Source organism: Polistes fuscatus, unplaced genomic scaffold (assembly GCF_010416935.1).
Source record: "Polistes fuscatus isolate 324 unplaced genomic scaffold, CU_Pfus_HIC Scaffold3, whole genome shotgun sequence".
NCBI lineage: Eukaryota > Metazoa > Arthropoda > Insecta > Hymenoptera > Vespidae > Polistes > Polistes fuscatus.
This window is the reverse complement of record NW_025113107.1, coordinates 7,277,231-7,295,640: the sequence shown is the minus strand read 5'-3', so window position 1 is coordinate 7,295,640 and position 18,410 is coordinate 7,277,231. Positions and strand designations below refer to the sequence as shown.

General features: G+C 34.9%; 2 protein-coding genes across 10 annotated transcripts in view; both read right to left on the bottom strand.

Moving 5' to 3' along the window:
• LOC122519365 (sorbin and SH3 domain-containing protein 1) overlaps positions 1-18,410 on the bottom strand; it is a 29,871-nt gene that overhangs the window by 9,131 nt on the left and 2,330 nt on the right. The window contains exons 5-14 of one of the 9 annotated variants that reach the window (XM_043638765.1): positions 17,967-18,106; positions 17,609-17,681; positions 17,457-17,492; positions 16,256-16,403; positions 15,980-16,085; positions 15,513-15,542; positions 14,793-14,825; positions 11,293-11,339; positions 10,829-10,998; positions 2,852-2,911 (exon numbers count right to left, since the gene is read on the bottom strand). In XM_043638765.1, the coding sequence (XP_043494700.1) occupies positions 2,852-2,911; positions 10,829-10,998; positions 11,293-11,339; positions 14,793-14,825; positions 15,513-15,542; positions 15,980-16,085; positions 16,256-16,403; positions 17,457-17,492; positions 17,609-17,681; positions 17,967-18,044 (781 nt within the window). In that variant the 5' untranslated portion in view covers positions 18,045-18,106. Of the gene's footprint in view, positions 1-70; positions 315-2,851; positions 2,912-10,828; positions 10,999-11,292; positions 11,340-13,651; positions 13,772-14,792; positions 14,826-15,512; positions 15,543-15,979; positions 16,086-16,255; positions 16,404-17,456; positions 17,493-17,608; positions 17,682-17,966; positions 18,107-18,410 lie in introns of those variants that run through there. The other 8 variants (XM_043638766.1, XM_043638762.1, XM_043638764.1 and 5 more) reach the window with 8 other exon arrangements.
• Positions 3,353-10,079, bottom strand: LOC122519364. The gene is made up of 2 exons (XM_043638761.1): positions 4,642-10,079; positions 3,353-3,821 (listed from the first exon to the last, which is right to left on the bottom strand). The coding sequence occupies exons 1-2, from the start codon at positions 9,816-9,818 to the stop codon at positions 3,395-3,397; spliced, it is 5,604 nt and encodes a 1,867-aa protein (XP_043494696.1). The 5' UTR covers positions 9,819-10,079; the 3' UTR covers positions 3,353-3,394.

Sequence of the window (18,410 nt, the reverse complement as noted above, 5' to 3'; positions counted from 1 at the left end):
AAAAAAGAAAAAAAAAAAAACACTTTCTATCATGTAAAAATTGTATTGCAATAAATTTCCAATTATTTACACATTTATGCACTATTTGACACGCGCTCGATCGAATATATTTTCTTTTTATTTCGAACGACACACGCGCATTTGAATAATATACACTTATTACGAAAACGACCGTACGTTTTAAATAATTGAACAAAAAAAATTCGATTCAATATGTTATTTCAAAGTTAAACATATTCGAAATATTCTACACAGGCGCAAGATTGTGTTACGTGTAAGACGCGCGCGGTACGTCTGATCCTTTTGCCGGTCCGACGATCGTGTTTTCACACCCCCCTTCCCCCTCACCCTCTCCCACCACCCACCCACCCACGTCGTTCAAGTTTAAGCGTTATTCACACCACCGCTAAACATTAATCGCTTTTGGAAAAGATCCGATTAACTAAATCGTTTAAACGTAATAATAATAATAATAATAATAATAATAATAATAATCGTTCTTGCTAACTAACGTTAAAGTTAACTTAACTTGAAAACAAAAACAAAAAATCAAACGATAACATCGAAATCATTATGTGTTAAACAATAGCAAGCACAGGTTAAAAAGATAACATTCGTTTCTTACGTATGAGCTCGTATTAATTTAAATCTTGAAAAATCTATCGTTTGGCAAATAAACAGATACGCGTATCGCTAATGTATATAACTATGAAGTATTTTTGATGATGATGATGATATGAACATCGTGCTATCTTAAGATACACCGCCAAACGATATTATCTACTTTAAATAATGTTACTTTTTAATTAAAAACGAAAAGAAATGTTGGATTTAATAGAATATATTATATTGTTAAAATTATTTTCACTACGAGATAATAAATATAACGTCACAACCCTGAACGCGGAATATTATATCTTTGTTCATTCATTCCCAGTAGTTATTTCTGTAAAATCACATCGCTACTATTTTCGTATTATCAAGGTTGAATATTTCTTTTCTTTTCTTTTTTCTTTTTGTTTTTTGAAAGCGACTTAAGCTCGCGTACTGTTATAGACCGTAGACAACTAACTGCACCATGAACTCAATGGTGTTTAATAATCGTAGAAGATTAGATAATACAATTACATCGAACACGTTACGAGTATTCCTATCTTCTCTACGATTTCTTTTTTTCTTGTTTTTCTTTTTCTTTTTTCAGAGATATCTTTTTGAAACCAGTTCTCTATAATTTAATTATCCCTTAATCGTAACTCATTTATAATATCATACTATCACCGTTTAAAGAATTGTTACCATAAAGGTGACGGAAATTAGTACGCGATCAAATTTTTTAATCGTTCGACTTACTCGACCAATTTTTTTCTCAACAACATACTCGATCTTATCCAATGATACTTTCTTTCGCTTATCGCTCGTTGCAGTCAAGGTCACAATTCCAACTCGACTCGTCTAAAGTGGTATTCGGTTGTTCTAATTACATAACGGTAACATAATAAGAAGGCTCTTTACATTATTAAACCATAAGACGAACTATTGCGACGAGACTTGTATTGTCACGTAGCGATGTCAATGATGTACCGTATAATTTAATCAAACGATGTACCGTTTCTTTCTGACATACTGCCACGAAATACAATCTGGTATAATCTCGACGTATACTCGAGTAATTGATCGTGTTATTTATAGTTTCATGTTCCTTTTTTTTAAATTTATTCATTATAAATAATGCGATTTTGTTTGGTTATCACATACGTACAATTAAATTAACATCATTATCTTATAGATTGCTTTATAATCTTTGATCAAAATTTGTTCCCTTTTTTCTTTTTATTCTTTGACCATTCTTCCGATTCACTCATAAACGTTCGAATTCGTTAGAGTAACGAGAATCGTATTTATTATTTATTTTATATTATTTCCAACGATGACTATACAAGAAAACGTAACAAGAACGCAAAGCTGTTGGCATTATCTACTTAAACTTCCTCGTAGCATATGTTTCTTCTAGTTTTCTACGTATACCTGATCTAATAACGTGTTGTATTTAATATGAAATTTCTACCGGAGATGACGTTCACTGGTTTTAATGAAACGTTCACTTACGTTACTAACATAAATGAAATTAAACAGAAAATAAGCCAAAAAGGCAAAGTAGGATTCTCTGAAAATTGTTATCGCTTCTACGACGACTACTATGGTCTACTTCGTAAGGTTTATCTTTCCTTTTAATATCTCCGATTAGAGACATTTTCGTTGGGTATTTAATTGGAATAATTAAACGGAAAACGTTTCAAAAATTGAATCGATGTTAAAAACAAATTCATTTTTATGTGTCCATAAAAATCTATCTCTTTCTCCATTTTTTTCTCAACATTGTTAACCGGATGTAACCATAACTACGCGCATTATTTATGATCGGATATTTAACTAGAAATTTATTAGCAGATATTCTATAACAACGTTCTATTACGAGTCGAAAGAGCGAGTTATTTTTAGGAAAGTTTCGTGTTAATTACTCGAACACAACCAGCCAACAGTTCGATTCTTGATTTTCCCAAGGATGCAATATCGCATGCTATCAAAAACTTTCCTGCTAATCATGCTTGATAATTCATTCATAACGAACAATGATGATCATTAACCGATTAAATAAATTATTATTACAAATTCGTTTGGTCAATATTCATTTGCAAGACCAAAAAACATGCATTTTTAATAATTTACGATGAATTTTTGATGCTCACTATCGTTCAATTAATCGGCCAAGGGATTACTTAAAATAATAGTAATAATAATAATAATAATAATAAAAATAAAAAACATATAAATTAGCATGTTGTGGCATTACCTTGACGCTCGTCTCTGCAATGCTGTGACTTTGGTGGCGGCGGAGGTGCGTTCGAATATTCTATTGGTTCAGCAAACACAAAAAAAAATGAAAATAATAATTAGCCCTAATAACACTACAACGAACAGCGAAAGAACTGCTGAGACACGGATATACGATAATGATTATTACGATATTCACACAGCACGTGCTTTTTTTTATCTGATACTTATCGATATTGGCGGTTCTGTACCCATTTGAACGAAATATCAATATAAAAATAATAATTTGATCTCGATTCTCGAAATATCTGATAAATTAATGAAAATAATTTAACGCCCGAATTTATCAGTATACGTGCCGATAATTATTTTCATACTGGATACTAATTTTTTTTCTTTTTAAATTAATTTTACGATTTATTCGATAATACGATTAATTCATAATATAAAAATAAATTGATAAAGGTAATTTAATATAAAAAAAAAAAAAACAAAAAAAATTTGTCAATATAGACCACTTTGAAAATTGCAAATAACGTATAATATAATAAATCGAGAAAAGTTAATAAAAGTTTGATGTTGTTTGAAGTATAAAATTAAGCGGCAGACCTTCGAAACTGACGGTAGGTCGAGCAGTGTAGGTTGGCAACGGTGGTAACCAAAACTTGGCTTCCCGTTTAACGATCGGTGAAGGTGGCGGGGGTGGTGGTTGATATCTAAATCTCGGTCTATGTTTGCTGGGATCAAATTCTTGATTTGCAAAAATGTCCTTGTGCTTCAAAATCGATGCGGACGGCCGTGTTATCTTCCTGGTCAAATTTTCACGACGTTCCTCTAATTTTCTTTTCTCGCACGATAAGATAACATCTTTCGAATCATTAGAATCTTTCGACGAATTCGCGATCGTTTCATCGTTATTACGTGAATTTCGATTTTCAAGGCTGGGCGGTGATGACAATGAACGCATATTATCTCTTCTACTTGGATACCTGAATGCAAGCGAACAGCGATGGAACTTTCACTTATTTTTTCCTATGTGAGAAATTCTTTTCAAATATATATCGTTATAGGATACATTTTTATAAATATTTCTCTATTTCTTTTTTTTTTTTAATATTATTATTAATCGATTAGACGATATAAACGTTAAGGAATGACATCAATCGATTTGCACAAATCGATTAACTCCACAAAAATTGATAATTATATAATTATAATATTTTAAATATTTATAAACAAAATTGTAGCAACGAGCGGCGTTAAACCGAATTATTAAGAAAATTTATTCGAACGTTTTTGCTACCGCGATCTAGATGGAAAAACCATCGCCACGTAATAGGGTTATTTGCAGTTAAATTTTACACGATACGCATTGCAAATATTTATTTATCTACATATAAAGTATATTATACAAGGCAAAAAAATATTCTATATAAATATGAAATCTACGTAACACTGGACAAAATAGATAATTGATTCGTTCCATAAATTGCAAATGGCCAATCAACGATTTCATATATATGCGAAATTCGAAACGAACCAGCCAATAATATATATGCGATGCGTAATAACGAATGTGATTAATAATATAAAATGAAGTATCGATCAAGTGTTGTTGTGACTTGATAGTAAAATTATATCAAATTCTACAAGTGGATTTAATCGTTTTGAGTCCCGAACGACGACTCATATATTAATGTCATTAATGTTAAATAAATTATAAAATAAAAATTGATGTCAGTCCTTAAGGTAAATAGATATCATCTAATTGATAATTGACGCGAGCCGGGTTTCAAGTACCATCGCTACCTATGAGCCACCCATCTGCCGGCAAGATAAGTCGTGATGTCCCTCAATTCGCGAACGTCGGGGGCGGACGTGAACATTTCTCCCAGAATCGATGTTTTCCCTTTCCTTTCTGGATCCTCGAACTTCTTTATGATTTTCTCGACCGGTCTTCTGGCAGCCAGTTCTTTGGTTTCAGCTTTCCTCGCCACGGAATTGGTTACTTTGTTCGAACAAACGGAAGAATCCTTAAGCTCTGCCATTTTACTGATAACGTCGATATGCGGCATAGATAAAGTATCCAATCTCAATGGTACCCGTGGTATCGGTGGTGATTCCCCCCTACGTCTCGTCCTCCCTCTCCTAGATTCGTATCTTTTGCGCAACCAACTGACATCCGAATATTCTTGCGGTTTCAAGGTCGTCTTACTCTGATCGATCTTTTTCAAAACGTTCCTGGCCAATTCCGGATCGCTTTGAAATCTTTTCGGACGACTGTTGGTCACGTATTTTTTAGACGAATTTAAATCCTCCCAACTGGTCTCGAATCTGTCGCACAATTTTCTCACGGTACCGTTTTTAACCAATTTCAAATAAGCACGCCAATATCTTTCCGGATCGGGCGATGAGCCACGTTGGAATATACTCTCGACACTGCACGACGATGAGTTAGAACGCGTCGTACCTCGACATGGACTGATGCTTTCTGGTCTCGAATCTCGTTCACGCTCCCATAAACAACGTTGAACCGACTGTCGCGTGTCTACTTCCGCAGGAAGTCCACCGGTCTTGCCTCGTTTCTTCCTCTCCGTCGAACACAAAGCTGTATTATCCTGATCGATCGATTCTTTCGACAATGACACCTTTTTTCCTTCCTGTTTCTTCGATACAACCTTCGTAACATTCTCCTTCCTATCTTTTACTACACCTTCCGTTTTTTCCCTCATTTCACTTCGATCTTCTTTTTTTATTTCGAAATCACCGAATTCATCGGCCGTAATAGATTCGATACAAAATTCTTTTTTATCAAAGTCACCGAATTCTTGCAAATCTTCCGATCTTTCTTCGAACGTTCTTTCCGAGGATGTTGATTTCGTACTATACAGTGGTATGTTACTTGAATATCGAATTATCTCCGATTCGCCGAACAATTCCTTTAAATCAGCGAAACTCTGAGACGAGGATAATCTTGAAATCTTCGATTTATCCGTGTTCTTCGATTCCTGTTGTTTCGCATCGATATTTTCAAAGAATTCGATCTTTTTGGGTACGTCTTCCATCTCAATGATATTTCGTTTGACAACCGTTTTTACCGATGTGTCCGAACTCGTGCTATCCATTTCGCTTCCCGATGTTGTCGACAATATTTTACTCTTAGGTATATTATTATTATCAATTTCAACGATAGACGACGATACTGGCGGGGGCGGCGGGGGCGGCGGGGGCGAAGGTGGCGGAGTCTTCTCGACCACCGTCTTTCTCGACCATTCTTCAAAAAAATGTTCTACTTTTTCCTTTTCCTTCGTAATATCTTCTTCGTTCGGTGCTAGAACCAATAAAAAATCGTTCTTTTCCTTTTTCGAATTATCCTCGTAAGACACTTCCAAGGAGTAACACGTTCTAGGCGAAGTGTTTGTAACACTCGGCGCCGAAGATAAATTTGGCGTACTACTGACGTTCATCATATTCGAAATAGTTTTCGGGTTTGCCATGGCCGCTGCTATAGCACCACGAGTTTCCCTAGGTGCTATGGGTGCCGAGGACGATCTTCTACGAGTTACTTTATCCAGAACTTCCTTTCCAAGCGTCAAAGACAATCTCTTCTTTTCCAATTCCGTCATAAGTGAATTACGAAATACGAAATTATTTAATTCCGACCTATCGATACTTTTTCCTCGACCTATCGAGCCTCTCCTCTTCAAGCTCGAACTTTCCGTACCGGAATATTTCAAAGTACTCGTAGACTCGTCGGGAGTTATCATAGAATGACATCGGACGTGCAGACCTTTACCATCGTCCTCTTGAAAATCGTCAACAACGATCTCGTACTTCGACGATATCATCTCGCGATTGTCGTCATCTTTCTTCTTCGAAAAATGTTCCTTCGATAATTCCACGATATTTGCTCGATCGCGTCTAGACATTCGCGACTTTGTTTCTTCGCTACCATAGATATCGTTCAATTGATTCTTCAAAGCGTTTACTTGTTCTATCGTTAAACTGCTCCAAAATTTTTTACTACAACCAAGATCCTTTTGCCAGGACGTTCGATGACGTTCCGATGATATTTTCTCAAAGTCACGTTTTTCATTTGCTTTTTTTTCCATAGTGTTAGCTACGTTGACCACCGAACTACCACGCCATAAAGGTTTGTAAACGTCCTTTCTCGAAGCTATTTCTCGTCTTTTCGACGACGCCAATTCGGTTTGCTCGTTTTCTAGTTTTTCAAAATATTTCAAAATATTTTCGACCGAACGTTCCTTGCATCTGAGACCACAGTCGCCGCGCCATTTAAATTTCTCTAGGTCTTTGGTACTGAATAAGAAATCTTTGTCCTTTTGCACGGCTTTCAATTTACCGTAAAGCGAACTAAGCTCGCATTCCGCTTTTTCCTTCGATCTTATTTCTTTCCATCTGTCGTAATCTATGATCTCTTCGTTTCTCATTCTAGGTCTGAGATCTCCCGATGATGACGAAGCCGTCATTCTTCTTTCGAGTTGGCCCATTCTTTCCAAACTGGAATAAAAATCGTGCAAAGCTTTGTACTTGTCGCATTTAGTTCTCTTATAATGCAATAATTCGAGAACGTATTGTTGATAATCTTCGCGATCTATCGTGGACGGACACAACGAACTAATACTTTTAGCGATCGAAGTATTCGATCCTAAAGAAGATAATTTTGTTCGCGGATCTTCGGCTTCCCCCGCGCTTCTCGCACGAAACTTTTTCTTCGTCGAACTATCTCGATTATCTTTCAAGATCAAACTACGACGTAGCGGTGTTGGCGGTCTGATCGGCGAAGGTGACGATGTTCGTGACGTTGTCGTTTCGTCTTTCGGCACCGTTTTTAATGGTGGCTCGCTCGAGCTTCTCTCTTTGACGACGACGATATCGTCCCGAATAAAATCTGGACTTCGACCACGCGATAATATCGTCGACGAACCAAATTCATCGTCGACCCTTAACAGACTGTCGAATTTAGCGATTTTTTGAAAAATGGACCGACCTGGCCAACTTACCCCACAGGGACTCGTACTTCTCGACGATAAACTCTCCCGATCGAAATTCTTGAATCTCGAGTTGGAAACTGGCCTTTTGTGCGACAAATATACGCTCAATGATTTCAAAGATGGCTCGGACTTGCTCGTCCTTCTTTCGTTACTCTCGAGCATTTTCGCGCGCTCGTAAACGAAGGATCTTTTCGTATCGATTTGAGAAGGTTGCTGCGATAACACCGTCGGAGATGATAATACGTTTCTCAAAAACAAATGTTGGAAAAATGTTTCACCACTGTCCCGATGTTGTTTCTTTATCTCGGTCATAGTCAAACTACGTACGCTCGAATTATCAACGTCAATTCGTTTGTTCGTTTTAGATTTGTCGTTCGATTTGTCGACAATTTGTTTACCTTTCTTGTCCATCCTTTTGTTAATCGTACCGTCACCGTTAACTTTAACTTTAGAAATTTCTTTATCCTTTCGCAATTTCTTTTTCGTATCGAATTTTGAAATATCTTTGTCCGTAACAGTTCGTGCAGTTTCTCCTTTACTGTTGTCGGGTGTCTTAACGATCACTCGTGCTTTCTCTTTGGATCTTTTCTTCTTATCATTACTCTCAATGATTCCCATAGACGGCTTAGAAACGATATTTATTGGAATATTTTTTCTAGACGAACGATCCGATTGCTTCGTAACCTTTGACTTTGATTTTGAAATTTGAACGGGGATCGTCGTTGATTTGCGACTCGAGTTTTTAGACGATTGCGATTCGATTTTTCGACAAGTTTCTTGACCCTTGGAAGATATCGCTAGTACAACCTTTAAAGCTTTATTATCTATAATACCTTTTTCCTTATCCGTTATCGTACGAGAAGAATACAAAGTCGCAGAACTCGTTAAAAATCTTTCCGTAGGAATAATCTTACTTTTGATATCTTTTTCCTTAGACAAATTTTTCTTACTTTCTGTAAAAGACGATGAAATGTCAGCGTAGGATCGGCTTAATCTCTTGCAAGATTCTTCCTGTTCCTTTTTGGTAAGACGACCTCCTCTCGGATTATCCTTTTTCAAAACTTGCGACGATGATTCTTCTTCTACGCGGGACGATATTATTTCTTTCGAATCGATGGATTCGATTCCCACTTGTTTTCTTTTCGACAGTTCGGATTTAACCGTAAAGGATTTTCCGTTGGTAACCGATAACGGACTCGAAGATATCGATAATCGATTTTTTACTTTATCCGATGAAAATGTACCCTCCTCCTCCTTTCTCGTGGCGTTACTTTCCGAAAGGCTACGCGGTAAATTGGCACGAATACTTCTATCAAAATTCGTTATCGAACTTTGAGAAATTTTGCTTCTCGTTTTATTGGAGATCGGACTCGACGGATGACCACCACCTCTTACGGTTTTCGAACTTTGACGTTCTCGCGATTTTCTATGTTTCTCCAGATTACTGCACAATCTTTCTCTCAAAATACGAATATCCGAAACTCTTTCCGGATTGAAACACTGCGCGTGTCTCGAATTAGACGATTGATAATTACGATGACGATGATCTTCGATCGTATTAACGTTTTTGTAATAATTTTTCAACGTCTCGTTGTTCTTCGATGATTTTCTTCTAGGCGGAGAAGGTGGTCTAGAAAAAGTACCCGCTAATCGCGAATAATTCGTTCTCGATCCAGATTGATTATCGATGTTTTTAATAGAAGAGGAACAACTCGATCGGTAACCACTCGATTTGGCAGTTCCTGCTTTCATGATCGGATTACGAATGATCGTCGACGCCAACGAAGGTGCCGATCGTTTGCATTCGGAAAATAACATCGACGAGGAAGATCCTTTTATTCCCGATGATGTCCTGTGATTCTTACGATGAACGCGAATCCTTGTCAAGGTCGGCGAAATCGGGAAATATTCGATCTCCGAATCGTCTGTGGACAAAGTTTCGATCTTTTTTTTTTTTTTCTTTCTTTTCATTACTCTTTTCCCCGTTTATATTTTCCAAAAGCCATATTACCGTTCACCAAAAGTTTGTGAAAAAAAGTTCCTTTCTTTTGTATGCAAGCTTGAGAACGATGACGATTTTTTTTTTCTTTTTTTTTTGTTCGACATCGTTTAGCGTGCCAAAACGTGAAAATCGAAAATCCTCTTCTCCTTTTAAATACATCCTCATATGTGCGTTATAATAATTAAGAAAAAAAAATATAGAGAGAGAGAGAGAGAGAGAAATAGAGAGATAGATTTAGATAGATATAGATAAGGAAAATAAAATTAAATAAGATTTAAGAGTGTGTAACACACCAATATCGATAAATAAATTTGTGTATTTTAGCGGTGCTGTGTGTCTATATATTCTTTTTTATTTTATTTTTTTTTTTTTATTTAGAGCGTATTATAAGGAATGAGAAACAAACAAAACAAAAAAATATAACAAGATAAAAATATGCATAACCAAGCTGAATAATAATTTCTAGTGACATGCTGGAGGAATATAAACCATGCTGATAACTTTGACTAGAAATTGTTTTAAAAATAATAAATAATATACGTTTCCAACTCTCTTATCATGCTTCAGAATAATTATCAAAATTTTGATATGATACGATAACGATAAAGGATCACCTATATTCTTATCTTTTTATATCTACAAATGAATCCCAACATAATTGGATAGAAATGTTTTTCGGATTTCGAATGTTCAGCTATGATGAACATGCATTAATGTGAATAAACGATTGAAAATATTTAGCGACATTAGCTCAGCGATAGCAAGACATAATAAAAATATAATGCACGAGTCAATAATAGCTGTTGTAATAATAGTAATAGTAATAGTAGTAATAGTAATAGTACAAAACGTATGCCAGCATGCCTGATTACACAGAAAAAGATAGGCTTCGTGTTTCAAATACATATAAAATAAATCTAAAATATAACAAACAGGAAATCAGAGTCAGCGAATTGAATCTTTTTATATGGTGACTCACCCTTTGGTCGTTCTGGGGCTGGTTTACGAAGACCATGTAGAGGCACGTCACCGCCACTTTGCACGCTTTTGTAAGCCAATCTTTGTTCCAAGAGACTCAGTGGACTGATGTCCTCTCGTCTTCGAAATACCAGCGTCGAATCGCTTTCGTATCCTGATTCCTTAAAAGCACTTTAAAACAACAACGGAATGAAAATATTCTTATACGAGTTTGACATATTAAGAGTATCAGAAAATGTACCTACTTTTCATTTGACATGATTACAATAATATGTGAATTGTTCATTTAAATTATGAATTAATTGTAATATCAAATTAGTTAATTGTGAAAAAATAACGATGATTTATTATATATATATCATTGATTAAATATACTTATTTTTTTTCATGAAAATGTATACATATTTTGATACCCCAAATAATAATTTTCATTATTTTCTTTCTTTTGTTAAAATATATACTTACTGAGACATGTAAGGTTTTCCTGCTTGAGCACTACGTTGATCGAACTGCTGAAATCAAAGAAAGGGTTAATATCAATCTTATTGATTTCATACGTTTTGTATTTTTTGTATTTTTTAACTTTCATTTGGAAACATATGCAGCTTGTTATAATAAACATGCCTCGTATATATTGAAATAATGCCTCCGATATATGAAAAGTAGAAATTACGTATACGCGCATATGATTAATGATATAATACATACACATTCATGTATTACGTCGATATATGTAATATATTATTATGCGGTATATTAATGCGCAGACATTAAACATTTAGTATCACACAAGGCAGCACGTAGCAATATTGTAAATCGATTACATACGTAAATAGAAAATCACGAATACATTATGGTATTATTCTACTGTATATATATATTATTTACATACTACCGTAGAAAATATCAAATACGTATTTCCTCGAATCGGTGAATAACTTTTCCGAATAGTTTCTCTCATAAATTTGATCGTGGAAACATGCTACCACATTCATACTATGTCGCATATAAAAGCATAGCTCGGAAGATACGAATAAGGAATAAAAGCGAACAAACTAGCGCTAACATTGGAAAGGAAACATATAAAGAAAGTATAGGATAAGTGGAAATAGAGACAACGATAACGCAAAAATTTCGACGAAGATTAATATCGATCAAATTTATTCTAATTTTAACGAGAAAACTTAATTAACTGTCCTTACGATTTCATTGAATTTTTTCGTCGTATGAGTTATTATCAATCGTGAAAATTTATTTTTATTACCTAGAAATGTAAAAAGAGTAAATTATAAATATTTATTTATAACAAGAAAAAAAGAAAAATAAAGAAAATAGACGAGAAATCTGTGTGCGAAGAAAAATTAAAGTTCAGACATATATGATTAAAGTAAAAAAAAAAACAATTTATATACGAATACAAATGAAATATAATTTATTAGAAATTATTTTGTATAGAGCTTAACTCGTGAGTTTTTGATCACATTGTTTTAATATATGAAAGAAAAGACCACAATGAATAAATATATAAATATATCTAACATCGATTTCTACTAATTTTTCTTTTGCTCGCATGAGAAATGAAAGTCATGAAAATAGAAATTACCGTCCTTATCCAATAGTTTATCAGCTCATACATAATGCAATGACCTTGACAGTAAACTTCCAGTAATGACTTTTTAACCATGAAAGTATGCATCCATCTACGAGTAAACACGAAGAGAGATAGAAAAGTAAGAAAGAAAGAAAGAAAGAAAGAAGAGAAATATAGAGACAAAAGTAGAAACGTCATCGTGCAAGTCTACTTGTCAATGACGTTAAAGCCTCTAACCCGTGAAGCCGGCGCAGAAGATGCGCCCAGAAGGTTGGCGACGTTAACGGAAGAAGGTGTCGTTGGTGATGGTGATGGTAGCGTGAGATGATCGGTGCTGGAAATAGAAGTAGTAGTAGTAGTAGTAGCAGAAGTAGTAGAAGAAGAAGAAGTAGTAGTAGTAGTGGTAGAAATAGTAGTGGTAACAACGGCAGCGGTAGTGGTAGTGTTTGCAATAGTAGCGATGGCAGTGCCAGTAGTAGAAGTAGTAGAAGAAGAAGCAGTAGAAGATGAAGAAGAAGGCGGTGGTACGCGTAGGTGATGATGATGGTGGAGATGATGGTTGTGATAACGGTGATGACGGTCATCGTTGTTGTCATCGTTTTCGTCTAGTTCTCGATCGCTGTTGTGGACGTTGTTATTGTTGTTACTGTTATTATTATTATTCAATAGTTGATGATGCTGGTGATGATGATGATGATGATGATGGTAATAGTGCTGCTGCTGCTGCTGTTGTAGTTGTTGTTGCTGTTGCTGTTGTTGTTGTTGTTGATGATGATGAAGATGATGATGATGATGATGATGATTAGTGCGAGTGCCAATGGGAACGATCGTTCGGAGAAAGCTGGAACGATCGACGTTCTGAGGTGAAGAAGATCGCCGAGGACAACGGTCCGGTAATACGAAGCTCTTCGATCTTCCATCCAACATGCTGCCAGTAGCTGCATGCCAACAACAATCGTTGCTTCTTTCCAAAGGTCGGATTATACGATCCTCGATCGGCCGAACACTGATCGTTGTCTCATTGTCGTCGAATTGTTTCATCGATTTGCCGGTACGATCAAGAACGATCTTCGAACGATGTTGCTGTTGTTGTTGCTGTTGCTGTTGCTGACGCAGAAGTACATGCTGCCGAGTAGATTCAGACTCTCCATGCTTGATCGGCCGTGAGGAAGATAAGGTCCTCGGGCCGATCTCGAGCTGACCTTTCGAGCCACATAGCCAAGGTTCTCTTACGTTCTGACTAGGTTCCGGTCTGTAGGAAAGGCTCAACACACGTTGTTGACTCGGACGTCCGCAAGCACCAACTTGACCCTTTGGATAATTCTCCTGAAGACATCCATTTTCGTCCAGCCACTGTCCGATCGTCACGATTAACAGTCATGGTGGATGGTATTGGCAGTGATGGTAGTGGTAGTAGTGGTTTTGGTAATGGTAGTGGTGGTAAGTAGAATGGTATTTATCATAAGGATCAGGAAAAAGCGATCCGAAAGCAAAATGGTTACGTTTAGAGTGGACATAACACCAAATAATATACACACGCATCAACATTATAATCGTGATATATGTATATATGCGTACATAGTGATTTACGTACACATATAAAAATATCCGAGATAAGTGTCTAAATCCAAAACGAGGGGAATCTATTAGACTTCCACGAGAAGATCCATATTCGAATTAGATTACTGGTTGTTTCCTAACAGAAGACAATAGACGGGAAAATCGTGCACAGTGAAATCAGGTGCGAAGTGTACGATAGTCGGTATTGAAGATGAAAAGATTTATTGATCGTAAAATGAAAGAGAGAAAGAATGAAATATACTTGAAATCGAATCTAACAAAACACGAGAACGTGAGAATTTTTACGAATTAACAGGAAGAGAAGGTGATGTTAATTTTGGAAAGCATTTTTAACAATTAATTACATTATTCTTGTTAAACACTTTGTATTAATTTTTTTATTAATTAATATGTCTTTTTATTTCTTTTTCTTTTCTTTTTTTTTGCAGTTAAATAAAAAAAAAGCTACTAAAATAATATACTACTTTAATATCTTTAATCCAGTTGCGATTCGATCGTTAAAGCAAGCAGAGCTTTTGCTTTCAAGTTAGATAACACAGACGAGATAATGGAATAACTTCAACTCCAATAAAAGGTTGAAATCTCTTTTATATGAGATTTCCTTTTCTTCGGAACACTTAGTTCTTAACGGTATTATTACTCTCGTTATGTATTCAATATGCGAAAAGTAATGAATAGAGAGATAGAGAGAGAGAGAGAAAATAGTAAGAAGAAAAACCCCAAGGAAAATAGAAAGGAGAGTTATAAAGTGATAGGCCTTACATAATTTCTCTTAAGTATAAAAATGGCGTACCCCGTCAAATATGTCCATGACCTCGTCCCACCACTAGAAACATAGAATTAATTACAGCATTAAACTATGCGTTAAAGTCTATTGAGTTATATATAACATTTAAATAAATAAAAGTTATAATAATAAAGTGTTATATAAATTATCGTTCTAGTTTCCATCTAATTGTAAAATACAAATCGAGAATCACATAGAAACACTCGAAATAGAATATGCACTATGCATCTCGTGAGATAAACTCGGATATTGAAATGGCACACGGTAAACGATATTGCACGTGTATCCCACATATACGAAATTTACCTAACCTTTTTTATCGTCAAAGATTTAGATGTAAACTAGACGAGAGTGTGTTTCTGAACATAGGATTTACTACAAGCGACGCTACCAAAGCTAAACCAAACACAAATGTATATACGTAATAGTAAATTTTCTTAAAAACTATGTGAATGTTCTTTCGTGTACCTTATCTTGTTTGTACCATATTAATCAAATAAACGCAATGTTCTTTGCCTTGACAAATAAAAAAAGAGAGAGAGAGAGAGAAAGAAAGAATAGAGAGAAAAAGAGAAAGAAAGAGAAAGATAAAGAAAAAATAAAAATCAAGTTCGCACAGTTAGACGAGTCAACGCTAAAAAGAAAAGCTCTCAATAATATGAAATATTGTAAATTTATGAAATGAGCATCTTATATAGGTACTCGTTCCACATTTTTAATCGTTACCTTCCTCGTCGTCCGCGTGACAGAAGTTGGCTAGAAGCAAAGCCATTTGAAACGATCATGTTCCAGCAATATCATTTTTCTATCGGGTGAATATTTTTCATACTGTTTTATATTTTTTCGATTTTTCGTAGTAGTAGTAGTAGTAGTAGTAGTAGTAGTACGTACCATTTGATCGTAAGTAAGAACGTGTAATATTTAACGAAGGCAAACATTTGTTTTCGTCAAATCATTCGTGACAATTAATTATATTTGAAACGAAATATTATTTAATTATCCTAACAGAGGCCGGGGGGGGAGGAACCCTCTTTTTTGTTTGTAAACCGTCAAACCGATTTGATTAATTTTTCGTGCGCCATTAGAATTTTCTCACATTGGAAAATTCAATATAAATTGATTAACGATATTACAAATATAAAAGGAAATATGCTTTTTTTTTGTGTTCTTTTTCTTTTTTTTTTTTTACATACTTCTTTTGCCTCCTTATCGGCGATCGATGATCGTCCCGGTTCGTAATCCTCGATCCGTCCTGGCTGATTCTTGTAAACGTCCGAAGAATATTTCAATGCTCCATTTCTAAAAAAAAAAAGAAAAGAAAAGAAAAAACCCCGAAAAGATACAAACGTGAACGCAACGCGTGCAATCGCTATTAAAAAATAATCATTGCGATGATGGTTGTTTTTAGAATGGACAGAGATACGTGTTTCGTTGGCAAAAGAAAAGAAAGGAAAGGGAAGACTACTCACTTTCTAGGCATAGTCGAAGTAGAAAAATCATTTTCTTTGCCTTTTAGCCGACGACGGCTATCAAAAGTAGCTGATCGATCGGTGTAACCACGTGGTTCGGGTTCGCTCAAATATCCCGAGCTGCTAATGCCAGACCCATACCTTCCTCCTGGAGTAACAAAAAAAAACAAATTCTAATGTTAGACAAAAATATTTGAAATTCATTTGAAATTCAGTTTTTTTTTCCTTTGTTTTTTTTTTAACACTCCGAGTGCCAAGTATATCTTTTGGCCTTGTTGAAGAAAAGATGATCAAGATAATTGAAAAGATAATCAATATTTTTCTAAGTGTCTTTTTCAAACCCTACCCCCAACTGTAGTTACGTTTAAAACGTTATTACTTTCAATACGATAATAAATCATAATAATTTTTGTTTTTTAATAACGCGAATTCCCTTTTCCAAAAAACACGGCACTCAAAGTGTTTAATAATCACTTTTATTACTTTCATTTCCATCACCATGATAACAAATGTATGTGAACTGTGAAGATCCGTCCGTCTGGTTTGTCTTTGATAAATAAAAATCATTCTTATGAATAATTCTGAGCCATTGTATATGCTCAAATGAACATTGTCGTTACTCTGTCGTGTAATTTAATCGAAAAATGTATGCGAGTGTGTGCGTGTATGTATGCATATATATAGAGATCGTAGAGTTAGTAAAGCACCTGCAGGATATAATGCAAATTAAATAGGTACGGCATTATGGCATCGTCTCGTTAAACTCGCGTCGGAAATAAAGGACAACTTATAAAAGCTTATCGTCATTAACACTTGTTAGAACCAGGATGTTAGGTAAGATAGTTCAATATAATATGGTGTAACAAACGCATTTAGCACAAATTATTTATTGTTATTTTCACGCACGAGCGATTAGATTGTTAAGACTATAATAATAATAATAATAATAATAATAATAATAATAGTAATAATAATAATAATAATAATCATCATCATCATCATAATTATTGTCTTTTGTTACGCAATAATTCCATTCATCCAGACAAACGACGTAAATACTTTCGTTCACGCAAAGTTTATTTACATCAGGGCGACGTTCGTGTATTATAATATTATGTTAACAATTACGAATAATAAACGTATTAATATTAATAATTCGTGTTTTATTAAATGGTTTTCTGAGGAGGAAGAAGATATTCACCTCTTCTGGATTTATAACGAATGGTTACGTAGTCGTCTGGAAAAAAAAAATAGTAATCTATTGAGAAGATTTCTTTATTTGAATATATTAACAATTCCGTTATGATTCTCTCAATCGAATAACGTTTAATTAAACGATAAACAATTGCCTACCGTCTTTCTCAGCGCGATGAAGCGAATCGTACATTTTCTTGTACCACTTGGTCTGATTGTTCTCCTTGACTTCCTAAAAATCGATTTACTCCGTAATTAATATTAAGCTAATTGGAAAACTTATTTAACAACAAGTTTATGTATATTTATGATAAATAAAATTGAACAAGATTTATCTATCCAACACATACCTGTATCGAAATCATTTTGGATACTAAGTAATATTTATAATATATACATATATGTATTAATTAATATCATATTAAAAGCACCCTATTATTATTATTGCGTTGATATCCATTTAATATTGATCACATCGCATCACACGAACATTGAATATAAATTTTGTCAAACTTACCGATCTTAGAACGAGAGGAATACCCTCTTTAGTAGTAGGCCCGATACCTTCGAACTTTCTAGGACCCAAATCGGCCATTTTTTTTGGTGGTTCGTTCTCCGATTCCGGCTCACTTTCGTACTCTTTCTTCACGGTGTAGACTAACGGAACATTTATTGATTTCACAAGCAATAAACGATCGTGATAAACGCGCGCGATAATATGACACGAGAAAATATGAAGAAAACGATGACGAATGACATGAATCTATCGTATTATTTCCCCATAATCCCCGTTGTCAAATCAAATCGATCATCGAGTGGTCAAGCGAGTAAATATGGTTTATAAATACGTACGATAGTGGTGACAAATATTTGGAAATTTCGACAAAATTTTGGGAGAGAAAAGAAAATCAATGAACAGTAAGTATCATGCGAAATTAACATGAAAAATGACATTGAATGA